General features: G+C 40.2%; 1 protein-coding gene and 1 long non-coding RNA gene across 2 annotated transcripts in view; one reads left to right on the top strand and one right to left on the bottom strand.

The window, feature by feature from the left end:
- The window catches only part of LOC132539461 (uncharacterized), a 33,794-nt gene extending 23,319 nt beyond the window's left edge, over positions 1–10,475 (bottom strand). The window contains exons 1-2 of the long non-coding RNA XR_009550762.1: positions 8,695–10,475; positions 8,540–8,650 (exon numbers count right to left, since the gene is read on the bottom strand). This is a non-coding gene — a long non-coding RNA (uncharacterized LOC132539461). The remainder of the gene's footprint in view (positions 1–8,539; positions 8,651–8,694) is intronic.
- SETDB2 (SET domain bifurcated histone lysine methyltransferase 2) overlaps positions 1–23,069 on the top strand; it is a 91,529-nt gene extending 68,460 nt beyond the window's left edge. Inside the window, exons 15-24 of the mRNA XM_060194869.1 lie at positions 6,006–6,127; positions 12,689–12,802; positions 16,449–16,582; positions 17,135–17,175; positions 18,154–18,222; positions 20,117–20,169; positions 20,912–20,966; positions 21,233–21,364; positions 21,686–21,757; positions 22,956–23,069. Of these exons, the coding sequence (XP_060050852.1) occupies positions 6,006–6,127; positions 12,689–12,802; positions 16,449–16,582; positions 17,135–17,175; positions 18,154–18,222; positions 20,117–20,169; positions 20,912–20,966; positions 21,233–21,364; positions 21,686–21,757; positions 22,956–23,068 (905 nt within the window). The 3' untranslated portion in view covers position 23,069. The remainder of the gene's footprint in view (positions 1–6,005; positions 6,128–12,688; positions 12,803–16,448; positions 16,583–17,134; positions 17,176–18,153; positions 18,223–20,116; positions 20,170–20,911; positions 20,967–21,232; positions 21,365–21,685; positions 21,758–22,955) is intronic.
- Positions 23,070–24,280: the final 1,211 nt, after the last annotated feature.

Below are 24,280 nucleotides of genomic sequence, written 5' to 3' on the forward strand. Positions count from 1 at the left end.
TTAAGTGTGATTCTCAAAATCCTCCATTGGTTTCTCATTACTTTCAGAGTTACATCTGTGCCCACTCCAGGGTCTTTATTTGCATTGCATTCTTCACTTCCTCACCATATTCAAATCTCTACTTAAAGGTATTTTCTACAGCCTTGCCTGTCCATTCTATTAAAATAGTATCTCCTGCCCCTCATTACTCTGCTTCCTTTTCTTTCTTTTTCTTTCCTTCTTTCTTTTTTATTACTAGAGCACTGCTCAGTTCTGGCTTGTGGTGCAGGGTTATTTTTCTTTATAGCACTTACTACCTGGAAAAAAAATAAAACCTGAGATCTCTTTACTACTGGGGTATGAAATTCTCATTCTCTGCTGTATTTCTTGAACAATATACAGTCTTCTCATTTGTAGAAGAAATGTATATGCTTATTTAAATATCTAAGGACCATGACTTATATTCTATAGATAACGAAGAAAGATCTTTAGCAGGAGAAAAGCATGAGCAGATGTTCGTTTTAGATCCATTACTATGGCAGCAATGTGAAGAATGGAGTAGTGTCCTAGTAGAGAAATGAAATTACCAAAAAAAATGGATCAGGTAAAAGACAATGAAGGCAGGGCAGTCTCCTTTCACACTGCTATGTCTGATATCCTTGTGCCTGATAAGATGCTCTCAACAAGGTGTGTCAACCTTTGTGCCATTTTCACTCTCTTTTAATGTACTAGGAATGAACCTAGGACCTCACGCATACTTAATACAAGAACTTTTATTTATTCTAGAGGAAGGGTGGATAACTACATCACCACTTTACCATCTGTGGCGCTTCCCCTGCTGCCGGGAGCACTCTGGCACATGTGCTGCCGGGGATCGAACTCAGGACCTCATGCTTGAGAGTCCAAAGCTCTATCACTGCGCCACCTCCTGGACCACAGTGCTTTAATTTTTTTAACCTGTGCTGTTTGTTTACCAGAACACTACTCATTTCTGGTTTATGGTGTTACAGGAGACTGAACCTGGGACTTTGGAGCCTGCAGGAGAGTCTGTTTGCATAACCATTATGCTACCTAACCTGTGCTTTACAATTTTCAATTAAAATTTAGTGATTTACATTGATTAACAATACCGTAGAATTTGGGGAGTCCAACTTCACATTTCTTCACATCCACTACAAATGTTAACATCCAGTTTGAAAGTTCTTTTAATGTACTGCACCATTATAATAATAATGTGTTGGGGGGGAGTTTTCAGGTGCTGGAACATGATGGCAGAGGAGGACCTGGGAGGAGGGGGTCAGATTGTTATGTGGAAAACTGAGAAATGTTACGCATGTACAAACTACTGTATGACTGTAAACCAATAATCCCCCCAATAAAGAAAGAAAAAGAACTTTTAAATAAGCACTTTTTTTTAATGAGAGATACAGAGAGAAAGATAAGATACACAGAGACCAGAGTACTGCTCAGTTCTGGCTTATGGTGGTATTGGAGTTGATTGAGCCTGGAGCCTTAAAGCCTGAGGCAGGAAGGTCTCTTTGTATAACCATTATGCCACCTCCCCAGCCCAAGAATCTATGTAATAATTAAACATAGAAAGGAGAATTTAAGTAAGTGGTAACAATTATGAAATAAGTTAGGGGCTGGAGGTATGGAAGGTCCTCGGTTCAATTCCTTATACTGCCATGAGCTAGAACTGAGAAGGAAAGGAGAAGAGACTAGGGAACTGAGAGGTTGCTCACTCAGTCGAAGGTGTGTCTTACCATGTACCAGGCCTTGGGGTTGAGACTCAGCACCACTTTGGGAGCACTGTGGATGGCACTAAAGTTAAGACTGCCGGGGCCGGGTGGTGGCGCACCTGGTTGAGCACATATAATACAGTGCGCAAGGACCCGGTTTCAGGCCCCTGGTCTCCACCTGTACAAATGGTGAAGCAGGGCTACAGGTGTGGGTCTGTCTTTCTCCTTCTCTATCTCCCCTTCCTTCTTGATTTCTGGCTGTCTCTATCCAATAAATAAAGATACTAAAAAATAACAACATAAAATTATTTTTTTAAAAAGTGCCTAGCTGCCAGATGGTGGTGGCACACCTTGTTGAGAGCATGTTATCAGGTACAAGAACCTGGGTTTGAGCACCTAATCCTCAAATGCAAGGAGAAAGCTTCAAAAGTGGTGCAGCAGTGCTGCAGACTTCTGTCTCTGCCTATCTACCCTTCCCTCTTGATTTGTCTCTAACCAAATAAAATATTTAAAGAGACTGCTTATATGACTAAAAAAAGGATTAATATCCTGAATATATGAAAGGCTCTTTTAAATCAGTAAGTAATGAATGACCTGGTTTAATCCCCAGTACTACTAGAACTAGAGTGGTGCTCTGGCTTCTCTCTCTCTTGCTCTCATATGAAGTAGATAAAATCTTTTATTTTATTTTTGAGAGAGATACAGAGAGAGAGAGAGACAAAAAGAAATACCAAAGCACTGCACAGCTCTGGCTTATGGTGGTGCAGGGGATTGAACCTAAAATCTTTTTTTTAAGTGATTAACCCAATGGAAAAATAGATGAGGGACATCAGTACTAGAGAAGTGCAAATGCCACTTTACATAGTCATAATCATAGGTTATAAGCCACTTCTCTGCACTTTATCTTTCTTTTGAAGTGGCCATCTAATGTGTTGCCCTAGCTATGCCTTTATGGTTTTAAGTTGGATCTTCTCATTTTTTCCCCTTACAGTATTTTCTTACTGTAAATGCCCATTTATTCTCCCAACTAATATATTGAGTTTTTTAAAATACTCTTCTTGGATTGAAGAGTTAACTCACTAGATAGGATATCTGATTTGCCATGTTTACAGCTCAGGTTTGAGCCCCAACTCCACAAGGGAGGTGCTGTATGTATAGCTCTGAGGGAAATACTGATGCTGTGGTGTCTCCTCTCCTCCGCCCTTCTCTTGTCTAAGTGAAAAAGGGACCCAGAGTATTACAGTCATGCTTGACTCCACAAAACAAATAAATTTAATAATAGTAAACTTATTGGGACTATAGTTGAAATGACAGGAAACCTAAACCACTCTGGAGTAGAACTGACAGCATTCTAACATCCTGTCAGAATGTCACCTCCTGCATTGAGAATGAGGCAGTGCGAAGAATGAATTAATTTTTATACTGACTAAACTTTGACATGACAATATTTTGGGTTGAATGAATTACTAAAAATAATTTCAGGTGGGGAGATAGCATAGCGGTTATAAAAAAACTTTCCTTCCTGAGGCTTTGAGGTCTCAAGTTCTATTCCAATCATCAGTCAGTGCCAAACTTAGCTCCTTTTAAAAACAAAAAAACAAAACTGTTAAAACTAGTTTCACTTTTTTTTCCCCCTTCATTTATTAATCCAAAATATGGGTCAGCTTTGACTTAGGTGGGGCTACAGATTGAATCTAGGATATGGGAACCTCAGGCTTGAAAATCTTGTACGTATAACCATTATGCTATTTCCTCAGCCCCTCCTAGAAATGTTTAAACTTGGGTAGGGGGGTAGGTAGCATATTATACAAAGACTGTCATGCTTGAAACTCCAAAAACCCAGGTTCAGTTCCTCTGTACCACAGCTCCAATGGGGAGCTATGCAGTGCTCTGGTTAAACAGAAGGGGGGAAAAAATGCTTAAGCTTTACCCACAACTTACTTTATATATATATATATATGAAACACTGACAAAACCACAGGATCAGAGGGGTACAACTCCACACAGTTCCCACCATCAGAACTCCGTATCGCATCCCCTTCCTTGATAGCTTTCTTATTCTTTATCCCCCTGGGAGTATGGACCCAAGGTCATTGTGGGGTGCAGAAGGTTGAAGGCCTGGCTTCTGTAATTGCTTCCCTGCTGAACATGGACATTGACGGGTCAATCCATACTCCCATCCTTTCTCTTTCCCTAGTGGGACAGGGCTCTGGGGAAGCGGGGCTCCAGCACACATTGGTGGGGTTGTCTGTCCAGGGAAGTCCGGTTGGCATCATGGTAGCATCTGGAACCTGGTGGCTGAAAAGAGAGTTATTATATAAAGCCAAACAAATTGTTGACTAATCATGAACCTAAAGGCTGGAATAATGCAGATGAAGAGTTGAGGGGGGGGGGGTCTCCATTTTGTATATAGTAGACATATTTTAGTTATATTCCAAAGGGCCCATGACTATACTGTTTTTTTTTGTTTGTTTGTTTGTTTTTCTGAGCCTGACATCTGATATGCAGGTAGACCCAAGTTATTGTCTGGGGAGATGATGTCATGGCTGGAAAAAGGACCAGAAAGCTGGATCAGGGAAGAGAGTAGCTCCCCAATATGGGAAAGGTATATCAATATTGTTGACTGTAAACCCCATCAATTTGATGTGATCTGGGGCCCATATTCAGCTTAGGAGCCTATGTGACCTCTGCATCCCTGTAGATCTGAGCTCACATTCTGTGGTCATGAGTAGGAACATTCCAAGCTGCCCCAATTTCAGGACCCATCTTCCTCAGATGGAGCATAGAGTATGTTGTCCATCCTCCCTTTGGAGGATGGAACATTCTCTGCCATTGTTGATCTATGTTGGGTGCAAGGTCTTATGAGGGCCCACAACTTACATTCTGTTTTTGTTGGACAGCTCTGGTTTAGAGTGCACAGCTCAATGATTTTTATACAAATACTCCCAAATAGTTTTTGGGAGATGAGTGAAAAGAAACAAGCAGTCCATTTTTCTTTAATATTTTATTTATTTATTAATGAGACAGGAAGAAAGAGGAAGAACCAGATATCACTCTGGTATATGTGCTATGAGGAACTCAGAGCCTCTTGCCAATGCTTTATCCATTGCAACATCTCCCAAACCACCGATTTTCTTATGTTTATTTACTTGATAAGGCAGATAAATTGAAAGGTATGAGGGAGGTAGAGAGGAAAAGAGAAACACCTGTAGCACTGCTTCAATGCTTGAGAAACTTTCCCCTTACAGATGGAGACCAGGAGCTTGAACTCAGTTCATTGTGCATTGTACTGTGTGCACTCATCCAATTGTGCTACTGCCTGGCCCCACAAGTAGTCCATTTCTAAGAAACACTACTTATTGAATACACCATTATTTGTTTTTTCTAATTTATAATAACAATAATTGTAGCTATTGAAAGCTAACTATAGATAGTATTCTAACTATAGATAGTTAATACTAACAGGATAGTATTCTGAGAGTCTTGTGTTTAAATTCCTATTCATGTTTCTTGTTTAAAGGTATTCCTCATATTTAGGGTTTTTCTTTTTTTTTTTTTTTTTCCACTTCTTTGGAAAAATTTTGGCTATTACCACCCTCCCAACACACACCTTTTTTTCCATCTCCTAGGTCTCACACGTTTGATTTCACTACATCCAACTGACTTTTTCTTTCTTTCTTCCTTTCTTTTTTTCTTTTATTAGGGGATTAACATTTTACATCTGACAGTGAATACAATAGTTTGTACATGCATAACATTTCTCAGTTTTCCACATAGCAATACAATTTTTAGGTATTTAATATAATTATTTTCTCTTAAGCCATTAAAAATATAGTTGCTTTTCTACTTGGATTTTGATTATTTTTTCCAGGAAGTTGATAATCTCATAAAAAAAAGTACCATGCTTTCTTTAAAACTTGTGCAAGAGGAGTTGGGTGGTAGCGCAGTGGATTAAGCGCACATGGTGCAAAGTACAAGGACCGGTGTAAGGATCCTGGTTCGAGCCCCTGGGCTCCCCACCTGCAGGGGAGTTGCTTCACATGCGGTGAAGCAGGTCTGCAGGAATCTTTCTCTCCCTCTCTCTGTCTTCCCCTCCTCCCTCCATTTCTCTCTGTCCTATCCAATGATGTCAATCAATAACAACAATAAGAACTACAACAACAATAAAAATAAGGGCAATAAAAGGAAAATAAATATTTTAAAAATGAATATAAATAAAAGGAAAAATTGGTGGAAGAATTATGACAATCAAGAAACTCCATTTTTCATCAGAGATGTTATTTACAGGTGTCTTTCAGGTTACAGAAAAGATGGTAAAAAAGACATGTGCATTCTGCCCCAAAGGCCTCGACTGTGGTATTCTGTACTTTGCACAATCAGAGAATGTAGTTGCTCATGAAAACTGTTTGGTAAGTTACTTGAAACCATGGGTACTTGTAGGGGAAAACATAATAAAGATATATAAAAGGTATTTTTGAGTACAAAATATTAGAAAAGGGCCATCTGCCAAAATGGAAAGACATGTAGACAACAATAGATTAGTAAGGCAAGTTTCTTTTTCTAATTGGGATTAATGGTTTACAGTAAATAGTTATTGGTACGTGTGTACAATTTTCTGTTTTTTTTAATTTTTTAAATCTTTATTTATTTTGAATAGACAGAGAAATTGTGAGGAGAGGGGGAAATAGTGCGGGAGAGAGACAGAGAGACACCTGCAGACCTGCTTCACCACTCATGAAGCTTTCCCCCTACAAGTGGGGACCAGGGGCTTGAACCCAGATCCTTGTACACTGTAATGTGTGTGCTTAACCAGGTGCGCCACTACTGGCCCCACTTTTCTCAGTTTTTAAAAAGCACTCTTACCACCAACCTGAGTCCTCCTTCACCATCTTACGCCAGAACCTTTTACATTGGTGCAATATACCAAACCCAAGTTCTACCTTTGTGTTTCTCTTTTTGTTGTTATTTATCAATTTCTGTCCATGAGTGATATCATCCCATATTCATCCTTCTCTTTCTGGCTTATACCACTTAACATGATTCCTACATGCTCCAGCCAAAATGAGGTGAAGAAGGTGAACTCGTCATTTTTGATAGCTGAGTTATAGCCACTCGTCTGTTGTTGGATACCTAGGTTGCTTCTAGGTTCTGGCTATTACAAATCATGCTGCTATGAACATAGGTATACACAGATCTTTTTGTATGGTGTGTTGGGTTCCTGAGGATTTGTCCCCAGAAGAGGAATTGCAGGGTCATAGGGTAGGTCCATTTCTAGCCTTCTGAAAGTTCTCTAGACTGTTCTCCACAGGGGTTGGACCAATCTATATTCCCACCTGCAGTGCAGGAGGGATTCTTTGCCTTCATGTTGTTTCTGATGTGTGACATCATTCTTACTGGGGTGAAATGTATTATCTTATTGTCTTTATTTGCAATTTGGCAATAAATGACTTGGAGCATTTTTTAAAAATGTTTTTGGATCTCTTCTTTAGTGAATATTCTGTTCATATCCTCTCCCCACTTTTGGATGGGATCATTTTTGTTCTTGTCCCTGAGTTTGGTGAGCTCTTTATATTTTAGCTAATAGCCTTCTGTCTGATGTATGGCATATAAAGATCTTCTCCTATTCTATAAGGAGTCTCTTTGTTTGGGTGATAGTTTCTTTTGCTCTGCTGAAGTTTTCCAATTTAATGTAGTCCCATTGGTTTATTTTTGTTTTTAATCTTCCTTGCAATTGAATTTATATCATTGAAGATGCCTATAAAATTTAGATGTAAAAGATTCCTGTCAACTTTTTCCTCTAAGTATTTGATAGTTTCTTATCTAACATCCAAGTCCTTGATCCATCTGAAGTTTACTTTGGTGTGGGGTGAAATGTAGTAGTTCAGTTTCATTCTTCTGCATGTTTCAACCCACTTTTCTCAATTTGTTGAAGAGACTATCTTTTCTCCATTTACTAGTTTAGGCCCCGGGGGTAGATAGCATTATGGTTATACAAAGAGACTATAAAGCCTGAGGTGCTACTGTAGCATGTTCAGTCCCCAACAACACCATATGCCAGAACTGAGCAGTGCTGTGGTTAAAAATAATAGCAACAAGATCGGAAAAGAAAACACAAGTAGAACCTGAAATGGAATTGGCGTATCGCACCAAAGTAAAAGACTCTGGGGTGGGTGGGTGGGTGGGTAAAATACAGGTCCAAGAAGGATTCAGAGGACCTAGTGGGGGTTGTATAGTTATATGGGAAACTGGGGAATGTTATGCATGTACAAACCAATGTACTTACTGTTGAATGTAAAACATTAATTCCCCAATAAAAAAAAAGAAAAATAATAATAGCAACAACAAATTCCTTTTTAAAACAGTTTAGGCCCCCTTGTCAAAAATTAGATGTCCATAGGTGTGGGGCAATTTACTTCTTTTCATTCAACGGCTGGGTAATCCCTCTGCTTGAGAGATACCATGCAATACCATGTGTCTTCTCCCTTCAGCCACCTGGAGGAGCTATCCATATACCATTGTTGTGTCCTTTCCTCCCAGCCCCACAGAGCCTAATGCAGATCCAGTCTCACTTTGATCTGGTACTCTGTCACATCTAGCCAGTCATGTGTCAGGTCTAGGGTTTCAGTCTGGTCCCCCTTCCATAGCAAGTGAGCTGCACTTACACAATTTTCTTTTTTTTTTTTTAAATATTTATTTTCCTTTTTGTTGCCCTTGTTCTTTTTTTAATTGTTATTATTGATGCCGTCGTTGTTGTTGTTGTTGGATAGGACAGAGAGAAATGGAGAGAAGAGGGGAAGACAGAGAGAGGGAAAGATAGACACCTGCAGACCTGCTTCATCACCTGTGAAGTGACTCCCCTACAGGTGGGGAGCTGGGGGCTTGAACTGGGATCCTTTTGTCAGTCCTTGCACTTCAAGCCACATGTGCTTCTTCTTCTAGCGTTTGCCCTTCTTCCGTAGCCAGTCATGTGCTTAACCCGCCACACTACTGCTACTGCTCATCCCCCCACAATTGTCAGTGACCATTGGCCTACCTTTTGGTTTTGCATAAACCTAACATAGTGAGGGTTACTAACCACCAGCACACCTTCAAAGGTGAGTTTACAGCCCTCTTTGACCAGGAGGGTGGTGGCATCAATAGCTTGTACACATTCTGCCCACCCCCCTGAGAAGGGGTCCATAATCTTCAACAAGTTAACTACTGGCTTTTTTTGTCCTCCACAAATCTGAGTAAGGATCTCCAAATGCAACCCCTAGGTCGACAGTCACAAACAAGTGAAACGGTTTTTCAAGGGAGGGCAAGGATAGAACTGGGGCAGTTATTAGGTCCTGTTTAAGAATCTTTACTCCTGTATTTCATCAGGAGTCATCTGGCTCATCTTCTAGCAATTTTTGATATGACAGTTTAATCTTGTTTGTATAATCTTCTATCCAAATTCTGTAGTATCAAATTAACCCTAGAAACTAAGTTCCCTTTTTTTATCTTGGGGAGGGAGAGATCTACTATGCCAAAAAATTTTTTCTAGGTTTATTTTCTGTTTTCCTTGAATGATGACTACCTTGAGGTATCTGACTTCTTTTTCTAGAAATTATAATTCATTTTTGGACACTTTCAATCCTTTCTCTCCCAAGAAACTAGGCAATAGAATTGTTGCTTCAGTGAGCCAGTTCTTCCCTAAGCCTGAAATTAGCAATTAGTTGCATGTTTTAACAACTGGCTAATAGGTGGAGTTGGAAACTGATTACAATTTCCTTTAGAACTTGTCCAAATAGGTTGGGTGACTCGGCAAAACCTTGTGGGAATACAGTCCATCTGCACTGTATCTGCACCCGTCTCCAGGTCCTCCCACTCCAAAGCAAATAGATCCAAACAATAAGAATTAAAGGGGCAAGCCCAAAAAGCATCCTTGAGGTCTATGCCACTGAGCCATGAATGGTCATAGATTCTGCTGAATAACTATTCAGCACTGTGGAAGACAGACCTGTACAATCTGTTTTTTTATTATTATTTTATTACTATTTATTTTCCCTTTTGTTGCCCTTATTGTTTTTCATTGTTGTTGTAGTTATTGTTGATATTGTCATTGTTGGATAGGACAGAGAGAAGTGTGGGGGGGGGAGAAAGGGGGAATACAAAGACACCTGCAGACCTGCTTCACCTCCTGTGAAGCAACTCCACTGCAAGTGGGGAGCCCAGGGGCTCGAACCAGGATCCTTATACCGGTCCTTGCGCTTTGCACCACCTGCACTTCTTAACCCATCTAACTCCCACAATCTGGTTCTTAAGTCTTTCACTAGTCAATAAAAGCCATCTGCTTTCCAGACCTGGAGTATGGGTGTATTATAAGGAGACACAGGGCTCTAATAGCCCATCTTTTATAAGTCTCTCTACTATGTACCTTCTTTTCTACCTTCCAGTGGTATAGGATATGTATAACTATTGTGCTACCTCCTGGTCCCAAAAAAAAAAAAAATCCATAAACTGCAATTATTACAAAGTTGATGCCCACTGAAGGACAATGGATAGAATGAGAAAGATGGGTAGTGTATTAAACACCTAGGCTATCTGGAAATATCACACTTAACTGTGCTAATGATTTGTTGTGCACACATTACTGACCACTGTGTATGTTCCTGACCTGGTAGAACACTGCTTTAATTGCTTTAACTGTTTTCTATATTTAAGATTTTGAGTAGGAGAGACAGCATAATGGTTATGCAAACAGATCCTTCTTTTACCTGAAGCTCCCAGGTTCAGTACCCAACACCACCACCAGCCAGAGCTGAGCAGCGCTCTGGGTTTTAAAAAAAAAAAATCTTATTAATGAAAGAGATAGGAGGAGAGAAATAGAATCAGGCATCACTCCAGTCCTCTATCATCTTTAAGCCTAAAAATATAACTTTTGCCAGAGAAAAACTCTTGGTCTTGGGGGTAGAATAGGAAAGCTTTTAGATGCCCACTTTTTGAGATATGCCTATACGGTCAGAACTCTTCTTTTTGTGCCTGACGCCAGAGTCAACCTCCTAGGAAGGGATCTAATTGTTTGTTTACTAAGCACAAGGACCTGTGCAAGAATCCCTGGTTTAAGCTTCTGGCTCCCCAACCTGCAGGGAGGTTGCTTCACTAGTGGTTGAAGCAGGTCTGCAGGTGTCTTTCTCTTCCCGCCTCTGTCTTCCCCTACCCTCTCAATTTCTCTCTGTCCTATCCAAGAAAATGGAAAAAAAAAAAAAATTGGCCACAAGGAGACATGGATTTGTAGTGCCAAGCACTGAGCCCCAGTGATAACCCTGGAGGTAATAATAGTAATAATAATAGAGAGTTTAAGATACATATTAGATTGCTTAAGGAGGAAGAAGAAATCATGCTTCAATCTTCAGTCTGGACCAGAAAAGGAAATAGGGGAGGGATAAAAATAACTCTAGTACTTGTGCTTCTGGGAATCAAACTCTAGCCCTCATGCTTGAGAGTCCAGCATTTTACTCACTGTGCCATCTCCCAGACCATAGTTTTGTGTTTTTTTTCCCTCTCATTTTTTATTGTGATTAATAGTAGGTTTCAAGATTGTAAGATTATAGGGTATAGTTCCACAGCACACTCACCATCAAGGTTCTGTGTTCTTACCCTACTACTTTCCAAAGATAACCACCATATTTCTCAAAAATCTAGAAAGTTTTTTTTTTATTGTTGTGTTTCTTTGTTTGCAAGTTAATGTATATCAGTTCTAGATTTCACATGCACTGGGTTAAACACACATGGCACAAAGCGCAAAGACTGGTGTAAGGATCCCAGTTCAAGCCCCCGGCTTCCCACCTGAAGGGGATCACCTCACAAGCAATAAAGCAGGTCTGCAGGTGTCTATCTTTCTCTCCCCCTCTCTATCATCCCTTCCTCACTCCATTTCTCTCTGTCCTATCCAACAGTAATAACAAGCGCAACAAAATGGGGGAAATGGTCTCCAGGAGCAGTGGATAGTGTAGGCACTGAACCCCAGCAATAACCATGGACACACACACACACACACACTGGTGAAACCATACAGTAATTATCTTTCATCTGTTTACTTATTTCACTTAGCATAATCTCCAGTTCTATTTTTGTCTCAAGGACACAATATCTTTTTTTTTAATATTTATTTATTCCCTTTTGTTGCCCTTGTTTTATTGTTGTAATTATTATTGTTGTTGTTATTGATGTTGTCATTGTTGGATAGGACGGAGAGGAATGGAGAGAGGAGGGGAAGACAGAGGGGGGGAAAAAGATAGACACCTGCAGACCTGCTTCACTGTTTGTGCAGCGACTCCCCTGCAGGTGGGGAGCCCAGGGGTCCAACCAGGATCGTTACTCTGGTCCTTGCGCTTAACCTGCTGCGCTACCGCCTACCGCCCGTCTCCCACAATAACTTTATCACCCGAACCCTCTTCTCTTCCTAGGTCACACCTACTATTTCTTCTATCTCCCCCCCCCCCCCCCAGTCTTCTCTGTCCAGGTCTTGATAGAATTGGAGTTCAGTACCCTCTATTCATCTTCTCCTAACATTTATCCCTCTGGGAGTATGAACCAAAATTCTTTATGGAGTGGAGAGGTGGAAGGTCTGGCTTCTGTAATTGCTTCTTCACTGGACATACACTTGGAATTTTAGAATCAGTTTATCAGGATTCACAGGAAGTCCTACTAGCACTGTAAACTCAATCATGAGGACCTGAGTTTAATTGCTAGTAACATGTATACCAGGCCCCAGCTGGGACTATTTAGCCATTGGGGCTTAGGTTTGTACAGTATAAAACATGGGGGGCTGGACTCATTGCCAGAGAAAAGCTGGGTGGTTTGTGGTCTCCTCAGTCTCCACAGCTGTCCTTCCCTCAAGCTGAAAGCATCTTTGGTAAGTAGCATTTGGTAGCACTTTCTGACTTGCAACTCAGAGCATGGTTATTTATACAAATTCTTGAGTCTTTTCTTTCCCCAACCTGCAGCTGTATTCTTCTGCACTTGTGGAATGTGACGACCGTGCTGAACCCAGCAGTACTGATGACCGAAATTTTGATGTGAAATCTGTACAGAAAGAAATCTCTAGAGGAAGGAAGCTGGTAAGTACAAATGATTTTTATTACAAATACAAGAATAGCAGAATGTCAGTGGTTAGCTTGAAGAATCTATTTGATAAAGTAGGAATAGAAATGTGTCATGGAGAGCCAAAAGAATTAGAGGACTTATATTGAAAACTAGGATTACACAAACACTTAAGTTTTTATTTTAATAAGAGGCCAGGCGGTGGTGCACCTGGTTAAGCACACACATTACAGTGTAAAAGGATCCAGGTTCAAGCCTCCTGATCCCCATCTGCAGGGGGAAAGATTAACAAGTGGTGAAGCAGAACTGCAGGTGTCTCTCTGTATCGCTCTACTCCCTCCTCCCCTCTCAATTTCTGTGTCTATCCAATAGTGTGTGTATGAGAGGGAGATACATAGAGAACAGATCAAAGCACTGCTCAGCTCTGGTTTACCAGTGGCGCTGGGGATTGAACCTGGGAACCTCAGGACCTCAGGAATCAATTCTTTTTCATGGGTTTTATGCTGTCTCCCCAGCCCTCATTTAAGACTTTAAAGTAACATACTTCTTCAGTGAAGAGATATGGATAGAATACTTTTTTTTTGCCTCCAGGGTTATTGCTGGGGCTCCGTGCCTACACTACTAATCCACTGCTCCTGGAGACCACTTTTCCCCATTTTTGTTGCCCTTGTTGTTAATGTTATTGCTGCTGTTGTTGGATAGAACAGAGAGAAACAGAGAGAGGAGAAGACAGAAACAGGGAGAGAAAGACACCTGTGTAGACCTACTTCACTGCTTGTGAAGCAACCCCCTTGCAGGTGGGGAGCTGGGAGCTCAAACTGGGATCCTTGCACTTTGTGCCATGTGTGCTTAACCTACTGACCTACTACCCCGTTCCCACTAGAATACTTTTTATTGTAAGTAGAAGGAATCCTAGCTTAGGCTGGCTTTAACAAAATAACCTATTTTCTCACTCAGAGGGAAAACCGGCTTAAAGTTAGGTTGATTCCATAGCTTAAAAGTGTCATTTGCATAATTAAGGTTCCACCATCCATTATGTCCTCCTGTGTTCAAAATCAGCTATTCTCTTGACTGGGAGATAGCTCACCTGGTAGAGATTGTCTTACTATCTATGGGGTCCTGGGGTGAGCCCTGGCAACGAATGGGCCATCATAATACCAGAAGTGTCACAGATAGTGGAGCAATACTCAACCAGGAGTCGGGTGGTAGCACAGCGGGTTAAGCGCATGTGGTGCAAAGCGCAAGAACTGGTATAAGGATCCCGGTTTGAGCCCCAGCTCTACATGCAGAGGGGTCGCTTAACAGGTGGTGAAGCAGGTCTGCAGGTGTCTCTCTTTCTCTCCCCGTCTCTAGATTTCTCTGTCCTATCCAACAGCGACATCAAATCAATAACAATAAAACAAGGGCAACAAAAGGGAATAAACAGTAGAAAAAAAATTCAACCAGGGCCAAGCAGTGGTGCACTAGTTAAATGCTCACATTAAAGTGTACAAGGACCCAGGTTCAAGCCCGTCAACCTACAGAGGAAAAGCTTCACGAGTGAAGCTGGGCTGCAGGTGTCTTGATTCTCTTCCTCTCTCCCTCTCCCCTCTCAATTTCTGTCTCTATCCAATAATAAAAATTAAAAACAAAATACTCAACATAGGAGCAGTGGAGTCTCATGTACAAGGCTCTGGCACCACCGAAAGATTTTTTTTCTTTTTTGCCATACACCTTGCAAAACAGAAAGTTCAGAGGGCAGGGCAGTGGCACACCTGGTTAAGTGCACATGTCAGATTCAAGCCCTCCCATTCTTTGAGTTCTAATTTGAAATTCTGCCTCTAGAAAACTCTGAATTTTCTCCTATTTTTGAGGTGTTTATTTACTTATGTATTGGATAGAGACAGAAAGAAGGGAACAAGAAACAAGAAATGGAGACACCTCCAGCACTACTTCACTTCTTCTGAAGCTTTCCCTGTGCAGTTGGGAGCTCCCTGACTTGAACTGGGTCCTTACACATTGTAAGATGTGTACTGCCCATTCTGGCGTTATTTTTAAACCTTTGGGGCTGTATGGTGGCACATTTGGTTGAGTATACACATTGCCACAAGCAGGTTCCTGTGTTTAAGCCCCCAGTCCTTACTTGAAGGTTCACAAGTGGTGAAGCTGTTCCTGTTCTCTCTGCCCTGATAAAAAAAAATTTTTTTTAAAGCAAAAAACTTTTTTGTATTGTTGGTTTTGCTGATCTTGGAATATGAAGGTTCACTTTATTTTTATTTATTTATTTACTAGAGCACTGCTCAGTTCTGGCTTGTGGTGTAGGGGTTTGAACCTGAGACTTTGGCCCCTCAAGCATCAGTTTATAGTTGTGAATATTCTGCCAGAGCCTGAGACAGGTCATGCTTGATTGTGGCTTAGACTCCCCACCATCTCTCCTATATAAATACCAGATTAATGGTCACTATAATGGATCAAATACATTGAAACAAGAAAAAAAAAAAAAGCTGTCATTCAGGACTTTTTTTTTTTGGCTCCAAAACACATTCTCAGAAAGCTTTTATTATTATTTTTTTTTCCCCTCCAGGGTTATTGCTGGGCTCGGTGCCTGTACCATGAATCCACAGCTCCTGGAGGCCATTTTTTCCCCCTTTTGTTGCCCTTGTTGTAGCCTCGCCGCGATTATTATTATTGCCATTTTTGATGTTGTTCATTGTTGGATAGGACAGAGAGAAATGGAGAGAGATGGGGAACACAAAGGGGGGAGAGACAGACAGACACCTGCAGACCTGCTTCACCGCCTTGAAGCGACTCCCCTGCAGGTGGGGAGCCGGGGTCTTGAACCGGGATCTTTACGCCGGTCCTTGCGCTTTGCGCCACATGCGCCCAACCCACTGCGCCACGGCCCGACCCCCTGTTATTATTTTTATTGGATAGAGACAGACAGAAATTGAAAAGGAGGAGAGAGACATCTATAGCCCTGCTTCACCACTCATGAAGCCTTCCCCCTGCAGATGGCAACCAGGGACTTGAACCTGGGTTCTTGTGCACTGCAGTCTGTGCACTTAACCATACATTCTAAGAGGCTTTAGACATGTCATCTTACTTTTACTTCGATAGGGATTCTGTAAAGTTATCACTATACATTCTAAGAGGCTTTAGACATGTCATCTTACTTTTACCTCAACAAGGATTCTATAAAGTAATCACTATCTACCCCAGAGAGGAATCTTGGTCTGAAAGGAGGTGAATGCCTTTCCATCACACAGCTCTTATTGGCACTGCTAGGTGCTGCCCTTACTTCAGGCACTGTCACTAACAATTTTGCCAATCCTACTTTTTAGAAAGGTTTCTCCCTCCCCACCTGCCCCTTTCACCAGAACACTGCTGAGCTCTGGCTTGTGGTGGTGCCAGAGATTGACTTGGGACCTTGAATCATGAAAGTCTTTTTGTATAACCATTATGTTATCTCCCTTAACAGAGAGATTAATTTTAAATTTTTTCTGCTTTTATCAACTCATTATAAAACTATCCACACCAAAATAAGTGGCCAAATATAAGAGCCTACTGTGCATAGCCGAAGACATTAAAACTTTTTAAAATAGCATTTAATCATTGTTTAACTTAAAGTTTGAACAGAGTTTATGGAAAGCAAGTACTTAATCAGTAAACTCCGTTCTTCTGCAGAGATGCTCATCTTGTGGTATGAAAGGAGCCACAGTGGGATGTGATGTGCCAGTTTGCCCTAGGAGCTACCACTATTTCTGTGCCAAGAAAGCCTGCGCAGTTCTACAATGTGATAGATATCGAGGAATTTATAAGTATTAAATAACAATTTCAAAGTTACTTGTGGTGGAGGTGGGAAGGGGTGGAATTAAAAAAAACAACAACTAATTTTCAAGTAGGAATGTGATTTGGAAGGTGGTGCTGGTGAATGGCTAGGAGCTTGAATTCACACCTTCCCTAAACATAGGAAGAAAATAAACATGGTTGACTTTGGTTTTAATCTTCCCATAGGCTTTTTCCCTAGGACCTTGATAATTCTAGGCTCATACAGATCAAATCTTAAGATCTATGGAGTTGGCGGTTGTTAGAAAACTTATGGGGTGGTGGGGGAGGGAACACAGGTGATGGGACATCTAGTTAAGTGCATATATTGCTATGCCCAAGGACCCAGGTTCAAAACCCTGGTCCCTACCTGCAGGGAGAAAGCTTCATGGAAGATAAAGCAATGCTGCAGGTGTCTCTCCCTTTCTCCCCCCTCAGTTTTTCTCTGTTCTATCAAATAACGTTTAAAAAAGAAAACTGTTACTGTACAAATCAATGCATGACATTTTATTCTAGTTAAAATTTTTTAAATTGTGTATTTTCAGCATATTATGTCCAACCCATGCTCCAGAAGACACTCAAAATGGTAAGTCATTAAAAATGAGCTTTTTTTAATCTTTATATTTGTAATATTTCATTTATTGTGTTGTTTTGTTTTGAATGTGGTGCTTGGGGAATAACCCAGGGCCTCAGGCATATGTTATTCTGAGCAACTTCTTTTCCCAGGTTTTTTTTTAAAAAATATTTATCCCTCTTTGTTGCCCTTGTTATAGTTATTTTGTTGTCATCCCAGGTTATTTTTAATTCTATTCGTTTGATAGGTTAGAGAGTAACTGAGGGAACGCTGCAGCACTAGTCATTTTTGAAGCTTCCCACTGAAGGTGGGAACTGGGGTCTTGAGCCCAATTCCATATATTTTGTAACATGTACTCAACCAGATATGCCACTGCCCCCCCCCTTTTTTTTTGTGGGCGAGAGAAGGAACCACAGCAACATTCCACCACCCAAGGACTCATATGCATCTAGGTGTATGCTACCAAGTGAGCTACATCCTGGCCTGTTATTTAGTGAGTTTCAAGAAAGGTAAACATTATCTCACAGGAAGAAGTTGAAAAACAAGATCAGAAAACACTAAGCAGAACTTGAAATGAAGTTGGTGTATTGCACCAAAGTAAAAGACTGGGGTGCGGGGGGTGGGGGGAGTACAGGTCCTGGATATGGATGACAGAGGGCCTAGTAGGGGTTGTATTGTTATGTGGAAAACTGGGAAATGTTATGCATATAAAAAATAGCAAACATTAGGCTGGGGAGATGGCTTAGTGGTTATGGAAAAAGACTTCCATGCCTGAGGCACCAAAAGGCCCAGATTAAATCCCCAGAGCTGAGCAATGCTCTGGTAAAATAAGTATAAGTATAAATAAAGGTAAACATTTAGATAAAACATGGTATAATTTTCTAGCCTCACTGAGTTAAAATACAAATCTTTGAATTAAAATTTTTATATACTTACGAAATGGTTAGTTTCTGTGTGCAATGTAGTAAACTAACTTGTCTTGTGAACTAGAGTCAGCAGAGCCTTCGTCTGATAGCTTCCATCTTCATAGAAGTCAGAAGACAGAACCAAGAAGACACGGTAAAAAAAAAACAAAACTGACTTTTGTAACTGCTTCTTTTTTGAGAGAATGCCAGGCTTTTTCCATAAGCAAAAACTGATAAAATGATTCACATTCCCTAGACTCAGTTTCCCTAAAAGTGCATGATTTGCTTTCTAGTTCTAATTAAGGAAATTGGATCCTGGCTAATGTTGGTCAGCTTCTAATACCCCTTCTGTTTTGATCATCATGCTAGGTTTGCTTGCATTGCTTAACGTTGTGGTCTATTTACATAATCATTGTTTTGTTTGAGACCCACACTTGTTTAATCCCCACTAGTTCGCACTCTTTTTCCTTCTCCCCACCCCCTATCCTATGTACTTCCTTTTCCTGACACTTCTGCCTCAGGAGATATAAAGGAAAGGATTTTCTAATGAATGGAGATTGATTGACTGAATTGCATCCCAGCTCAGCCATGAGTTCCTGGTCGTCTCTCTCCTGCCCACAAAGCTATACTGGCACTGGCTAACTGGACCTAAGATACATATCCATTCATGAATGGCCTCTGTATACCTGTAGAACAGCAGTGTCTTGCCAGCAGCAGGACTATTCCATATGGACTGAAGTCAGAATCTTAGAAAAGACTTAAATTGGGGCCAGTTAGTGGTAGACGTAGTTGAGTACACATATTACAATAAGCAAGGCCCCCAGGTTCAAGCCCCCAGCTCCCACTGGCAGGGAGAAAGCTTCAGGAGTGATGAAACAGGGCTGCAGGTGTCTCTCTCCAATAAATAAATAAACATAATAAAAATAAAAGACTTAATTCTCTGTCATTTTATGGTAATAGCCAACACTCCCCCCCACCTCTTTTTTTTTTTTTTTTTAGAAAGAAATTGAGAAAGACAGCTGCAGTACTGCTTCACTACTTGTGAATCTTCCTGCCTACAGGAGGGAACTAAGGGCTTGAACTTGGGTCTTTGTACATTGTCTTGTCTACTGTCTACCAGATGCACTACTGACTTGACCTCAGGCAACAGTAATTATTCTTGTGGCTTGTTAGGAAATACTATTTTTAAATCGTAGCATTTATCAGCATTTTGATAAGGAAACATCTTACTGATGCATATTTTTTAATTTTATGTTTGAATCACAATTGAACTAATATCTATATGTCAGACATAGGTTATTTGTGTAGCACATTTAACTGTAGTAACCTTTTTCTCCATCTTTGTGCATTTATGCAAGTATGTTCTGTAACACTGCTGGGTCAAAGATTATGAATGATAATACACTGTCTAATCATATTTCCCCAAATGGCAACATAAGCAGGACACATTACCCAAACCTTGTAATGCTTTGTCTTTAGTAATCTGATGGGTATATATTTATTTTGCAAGTGAAATTAAGTGTATCCCTTTCTCCTTTATTAATGCAGCTCTAGAAAAAAGAACCTAAGGCCTGATGCATAAGCAATGTAATTGAGCTACTTCCTGGGTCCGCTTTTCCCTCTACACTCTGAGAGACACCGAGTATCTGTGTAGTGCCACACACTTTGGTCCTTGGTTTCACTCATAGTACTGGGAAGCCAGGGCTCCATGCATGGAAGGCATATCCTCTCTGAACCACCACTTGGGCTCCACTCCTTTGTTTTGACCTATTGTATTTTCATTCCTGTTGCTCTCCAGAGGCTTCTTTTAATGCTTTACAGTGCACATATGAGTATGATTATGTACCATGTTCCCAAAGTCCTTTGTTTTAATATGCTAATTCATTGAGTCTTTAGACTCAATTGCTCATTTTTGTAAGACTGTCTTAAGTACTACATTATTACCTTTCCCCAGTCTTTGTAATAACTTTTAACATATAAGATTTTATGTGATCAAGCATCAGTGTTTTACTTTATAGATGTTGAAATGATTTTATCTCATTTTTCAGGAGTGAGAAAAAGAGGAAGGAGAAAAACATTTTTACCAGACACTCATATATGGGTAATTGACTTAACTATTCATTAATAATGGGGGTTGGGCGGTAGCGTAGTGGGCTAAGCATACAGACCAGTACAAGGATCCAGGTTTGAGCCCCCAGCTCCCTACCTGCAGGGGAATCGCTTCACCACTTGGGGCTAGGGGCTTGAACCTGGGTCTTTGTGCATTTAACCAGGTGCACCACTGCCTGGCCCTTTAAATTTTTTATTACTAGAGCACTAGTCAGTTCTGGCTAGAACGTGGTCTCTCAAACATGAACGTCTTAATGCTATCTATGCATGGATGTAACTGTACTATATATTTCAGGTGAAATGATAGTCATTGGTGAGCAAGTACATAACCTCCAGGGGTTAAGGCTCTCTAACAGTGTAGCTAAGTGTCCTTGCTTAGGCAAATATTTTCTTGAGAACTATCTTATATAAAGCAAAAAAAAAAAGGGAGGGGGGTGGCACCAGAAAGTGTACTCTGTACCATGTGTGAGCCCAGCCACCATACAATCTGTTACTGTTAGGTGGCTCTTCCTGCCCCATTTTTGCCACTAGGGCTTACTATCTACACAATTCCACTGCTCTTGACAGGCCTATCTTATAGAAACCATATTGATATGATTCAGCAACTCCCACCTACTACTGTTTACAAAAAAACTACATTGTAGATATCTACATACGAATGTAGGGCAGCAGTTTAGTTTGCTTTTCATTTTATGCAAAACTAAATGTCATGCAATTTTGTTTTTCTCTCCTAGCAGTTTGCTACAGCTAACAGATGTTCTAAGAAATTAGAGGAAGGAAGACATGCAGGTTTGCTATAAAGTTTTACATATATGATGTACAAAAAACGACCTATGTTATTTAAATTTCTTTTTCTAAATTTGGGGTGTTCCTATTACTTTTTTTTTTTAATGTATTCATTTTATTAGAGAAACCTGCAGCACTGCGGGCTTGAACCCAGGTATTGTTTATGGTAACTTGAGTGCCACCGGCTGTTCCCTTATTACAAAGACTGTTCTTAATATAGAAGCCAGGGCTGGGGAAGATAGCATAAGATGGCATTTCTTCATTCATAGGCACTACTGTGAAAGCTGACTTTCTTAAAAAATGTAAGAAAGCTGGACTTCTGGATGTTTTATTTGAAGAAATATTAGACAAACTTCATTTAACTCAGAAAAGACTCATGGATGAGACTGCTTCTGACTCAGGTATTGAAATACATGTTTCTCTTGATATTTATTGGAGCATCACTCATACTTGTTGCTAGAGCTCGATCTTAGCTACCTCCTAAGATGCAAAAATCTAAGTTTTCTGTTATTTATAGAACATTTTATTTAAGGTAACATGAATTACCAACTTAGTAAAGTGTACCCTTTATCTTTATAAGTCTCTACAAGTACAGATGTAATTTTAATGTTTGGTTGATGTCTGCTGTCTGACACTCAGGCTTCAGAAGACTGCTCAATTTTTCCTTACTTTCTATGAGGTGTGTCTGCCTATTTAAGTTATTCAAAGTTCTTTTCTTCTAGACTATGAAGAAATCTGGACTTCAATTTTTGAATATAGACTATTTGAAGACACGTTTGCAAATCTTCAAGCAGGTCAGTACTATTTAGAATAGTCATTTACAGGTAGTTCAATTAGTGATTTGTCTTTACTGCACTATTTTATAATGATAAACTCATTAAAAATAAGAACAAGGTTCCAGTGGTAGCTCACCAGTAGAATACAAATATTGCCATGTGCCATAGCCCAGCAATAACCCTGGTGGGAAATATACCACTCTAAAAGACACACAACTTTCTATCAAGTAGCAATTATTATTTATTAAGTGACAGTTCCACTATTAAAAAGATGCCTCCAAAATATGTTGTTTCTTTTTTGGTGCTGGGGCTCAGTGCCTGCACCACAAATCCTCTGCCCAGGAGTGGGAACTTCACATAAACTGGTGTGATTTGTTGTTATTACACATTACTAATGCAGTTCTAAACATCAAATTCAAAGGCACAAAAAGCTTGTGAAGTGAGCTTTTTGACACCACTGTATGTACCTCATTAAATGGGAGAGACCATAATGGTTGTACAAGACTTTCATGCCTGAAGGGTGCTAGCGGAAATAGTGCCTGCTTTTAGCATTAGATGAAGACTAAAATTAAAAGTTTATCTAATGAGAGGAGAAAAGTAGACATCACTCTAGTATGTGAACTCAGAACCTCATTCTTGAGAGTCCAATGCTTTATCTACTATGCCATCTCCCAGACCACTAATTTAAACTTTATAAAGGGAGGTTCTGTTTTCACTATATTCTAAGTTTTCAGATACAAAGTTTTAATGAAAGATTTATGGGGGGCAGGGAGAAACCTCCCCTCACAATTTCTGGCTGTCTTTATCCAATAAAGACGATTTTTAAGAAAGATTTATGCCCTTACCATTGACATTCTGACCATAAATGGATAATGCTAGACTCTGAAAAAGTTATAGCTGAATACAGAATGATGGTAAAGATTTTATATGTAGGGGTGGTCGTGCACCTGGTTGAGCACATGTTACACTGTGCAAGGACCCGCATTCAAGTCCCCAGTTGCAAGGGGAAAGCAATGCTGTGGGTGTCTCTCTATATCCAATAAATATATTTTAGTACAAAGCTCAGCTCTGGCAATTGGAACCTCAAAGCTTCAGGCAGAAAAGTCATTTGGAGAACCACTATGCTGCCTCCACAGCCCCTGCACATAGAAAGGGTGAGAAATAGTTCTGATTTATAAAACAGCATAACCTGAAATCTGATTTTTTTTTCCTATAGCAATTAATAATAAAATCCATCAATCTAAAGAAAGGCAACAGCAGCTGGAGGAAGAGATTGAGCTACTTCAGGACATACAACATAGTTTGTCTTCTATTAAAGGAAATAGCTAGATGTCTACATCTTCTGTCGTCTAACAAATTACTATTTCCTGAATGAGGCATAGCAGCAAGCAGCCTTGAAGGAAACATTCAAGACTAGCACTTCCTTGTCTCATTCATCCTGACCATTTCATGCCCACTTTCCTTTACTCTCTCTCTCTCAAGAGACCAGAGCACTGTTGAGGCTTATGGTGGTGCTAGAGGTTTTGAACCAGGGATGTTAATTTCTGTATCCGTTATGCTGGCTCCCCAGTAAAATGTTTCTCATATTCTCTGAATCAATCATATCTCTCCCAGTCTTCTCTAAGTCCCCCCCACCGCCGCCGTCTTCTTGCTGGTGCACTGACTCCATTCTTCTTCCATGCTGATTCCAGGTGCTCCTGTACCCAGACTCCCTGCACATCACTCACTGCTCCTATTCCTATCAGAACACTTTCTCCCTATGTATCACTTCTCAGTACAGCCTGTTGTCTCATGTTTACATCACTCCTGACCAAAGCACAAGCTAAGCATCACAATCCCAGCCCTGAGCACATCTCTAAGTATTTGTTCAACAAATGCATATGCTGTTCTTATAGCTTTTGAGACTAGTTTCAGCCCACAATGCCTCAGTAATATTGTCTGAATATTCTGTGCCAGATTTAGCTACCTTCTTGTCACAAAGATTTTTTCCTTTGCCCCTCATGGACCATGTATACATGACAAAATACGTGACCTATCCAGCACAGTATCTTCAAAATCATAATTGGACTTGGAATATGAAAGGAAAGATAGCTCAAATAACTTTTCTAAATTTAATACACATTTAAGTTTTTATGCCCAATAATATGTCCTACTCCTAAAAATTGCCCCATTTCTAATACTTTACCATAGTACTGATTATCGTGATATAGTAAATTATGTGATAATACAAGGATTTCAAAATGAGTTTGATTTTAGTCCCCAGCATGCTATCTGGCACAAAGTAAAAAAAAAAAAAATGCTGAATACAATATAGATTAAAAAGAACATGTCCATTCTTGTCTTAATGACAGTCCAAGCCATAATATGAAGGACAAAAATATACATTCAAACCATCTGGGACACCTAATAAAAAAACTACAGAAACAAAGATTCCATACCAGACTTACTGAATGTTTTCCCTAGTCTAAATGAGTAATGTAACTCCTGCTTCCTGCTGATGTGACATCTAGCAAAAGCTTACCTGGAACAACAGTTCTGATG

Source organism: Erinaceus europaeus, chromosome 7, assembly GCF_950295315.1.
Source record: "Erinaceus europaeus chromosome 7, mEriEur2.1, whole genome shotgun sequence".
Lineage (NCBI taxonomy): Eukaryota > Metazoa > Chordata > Mammalia > Eulipotyphla > Erinaceidae > Erinaceus > Erinaceus europaeus.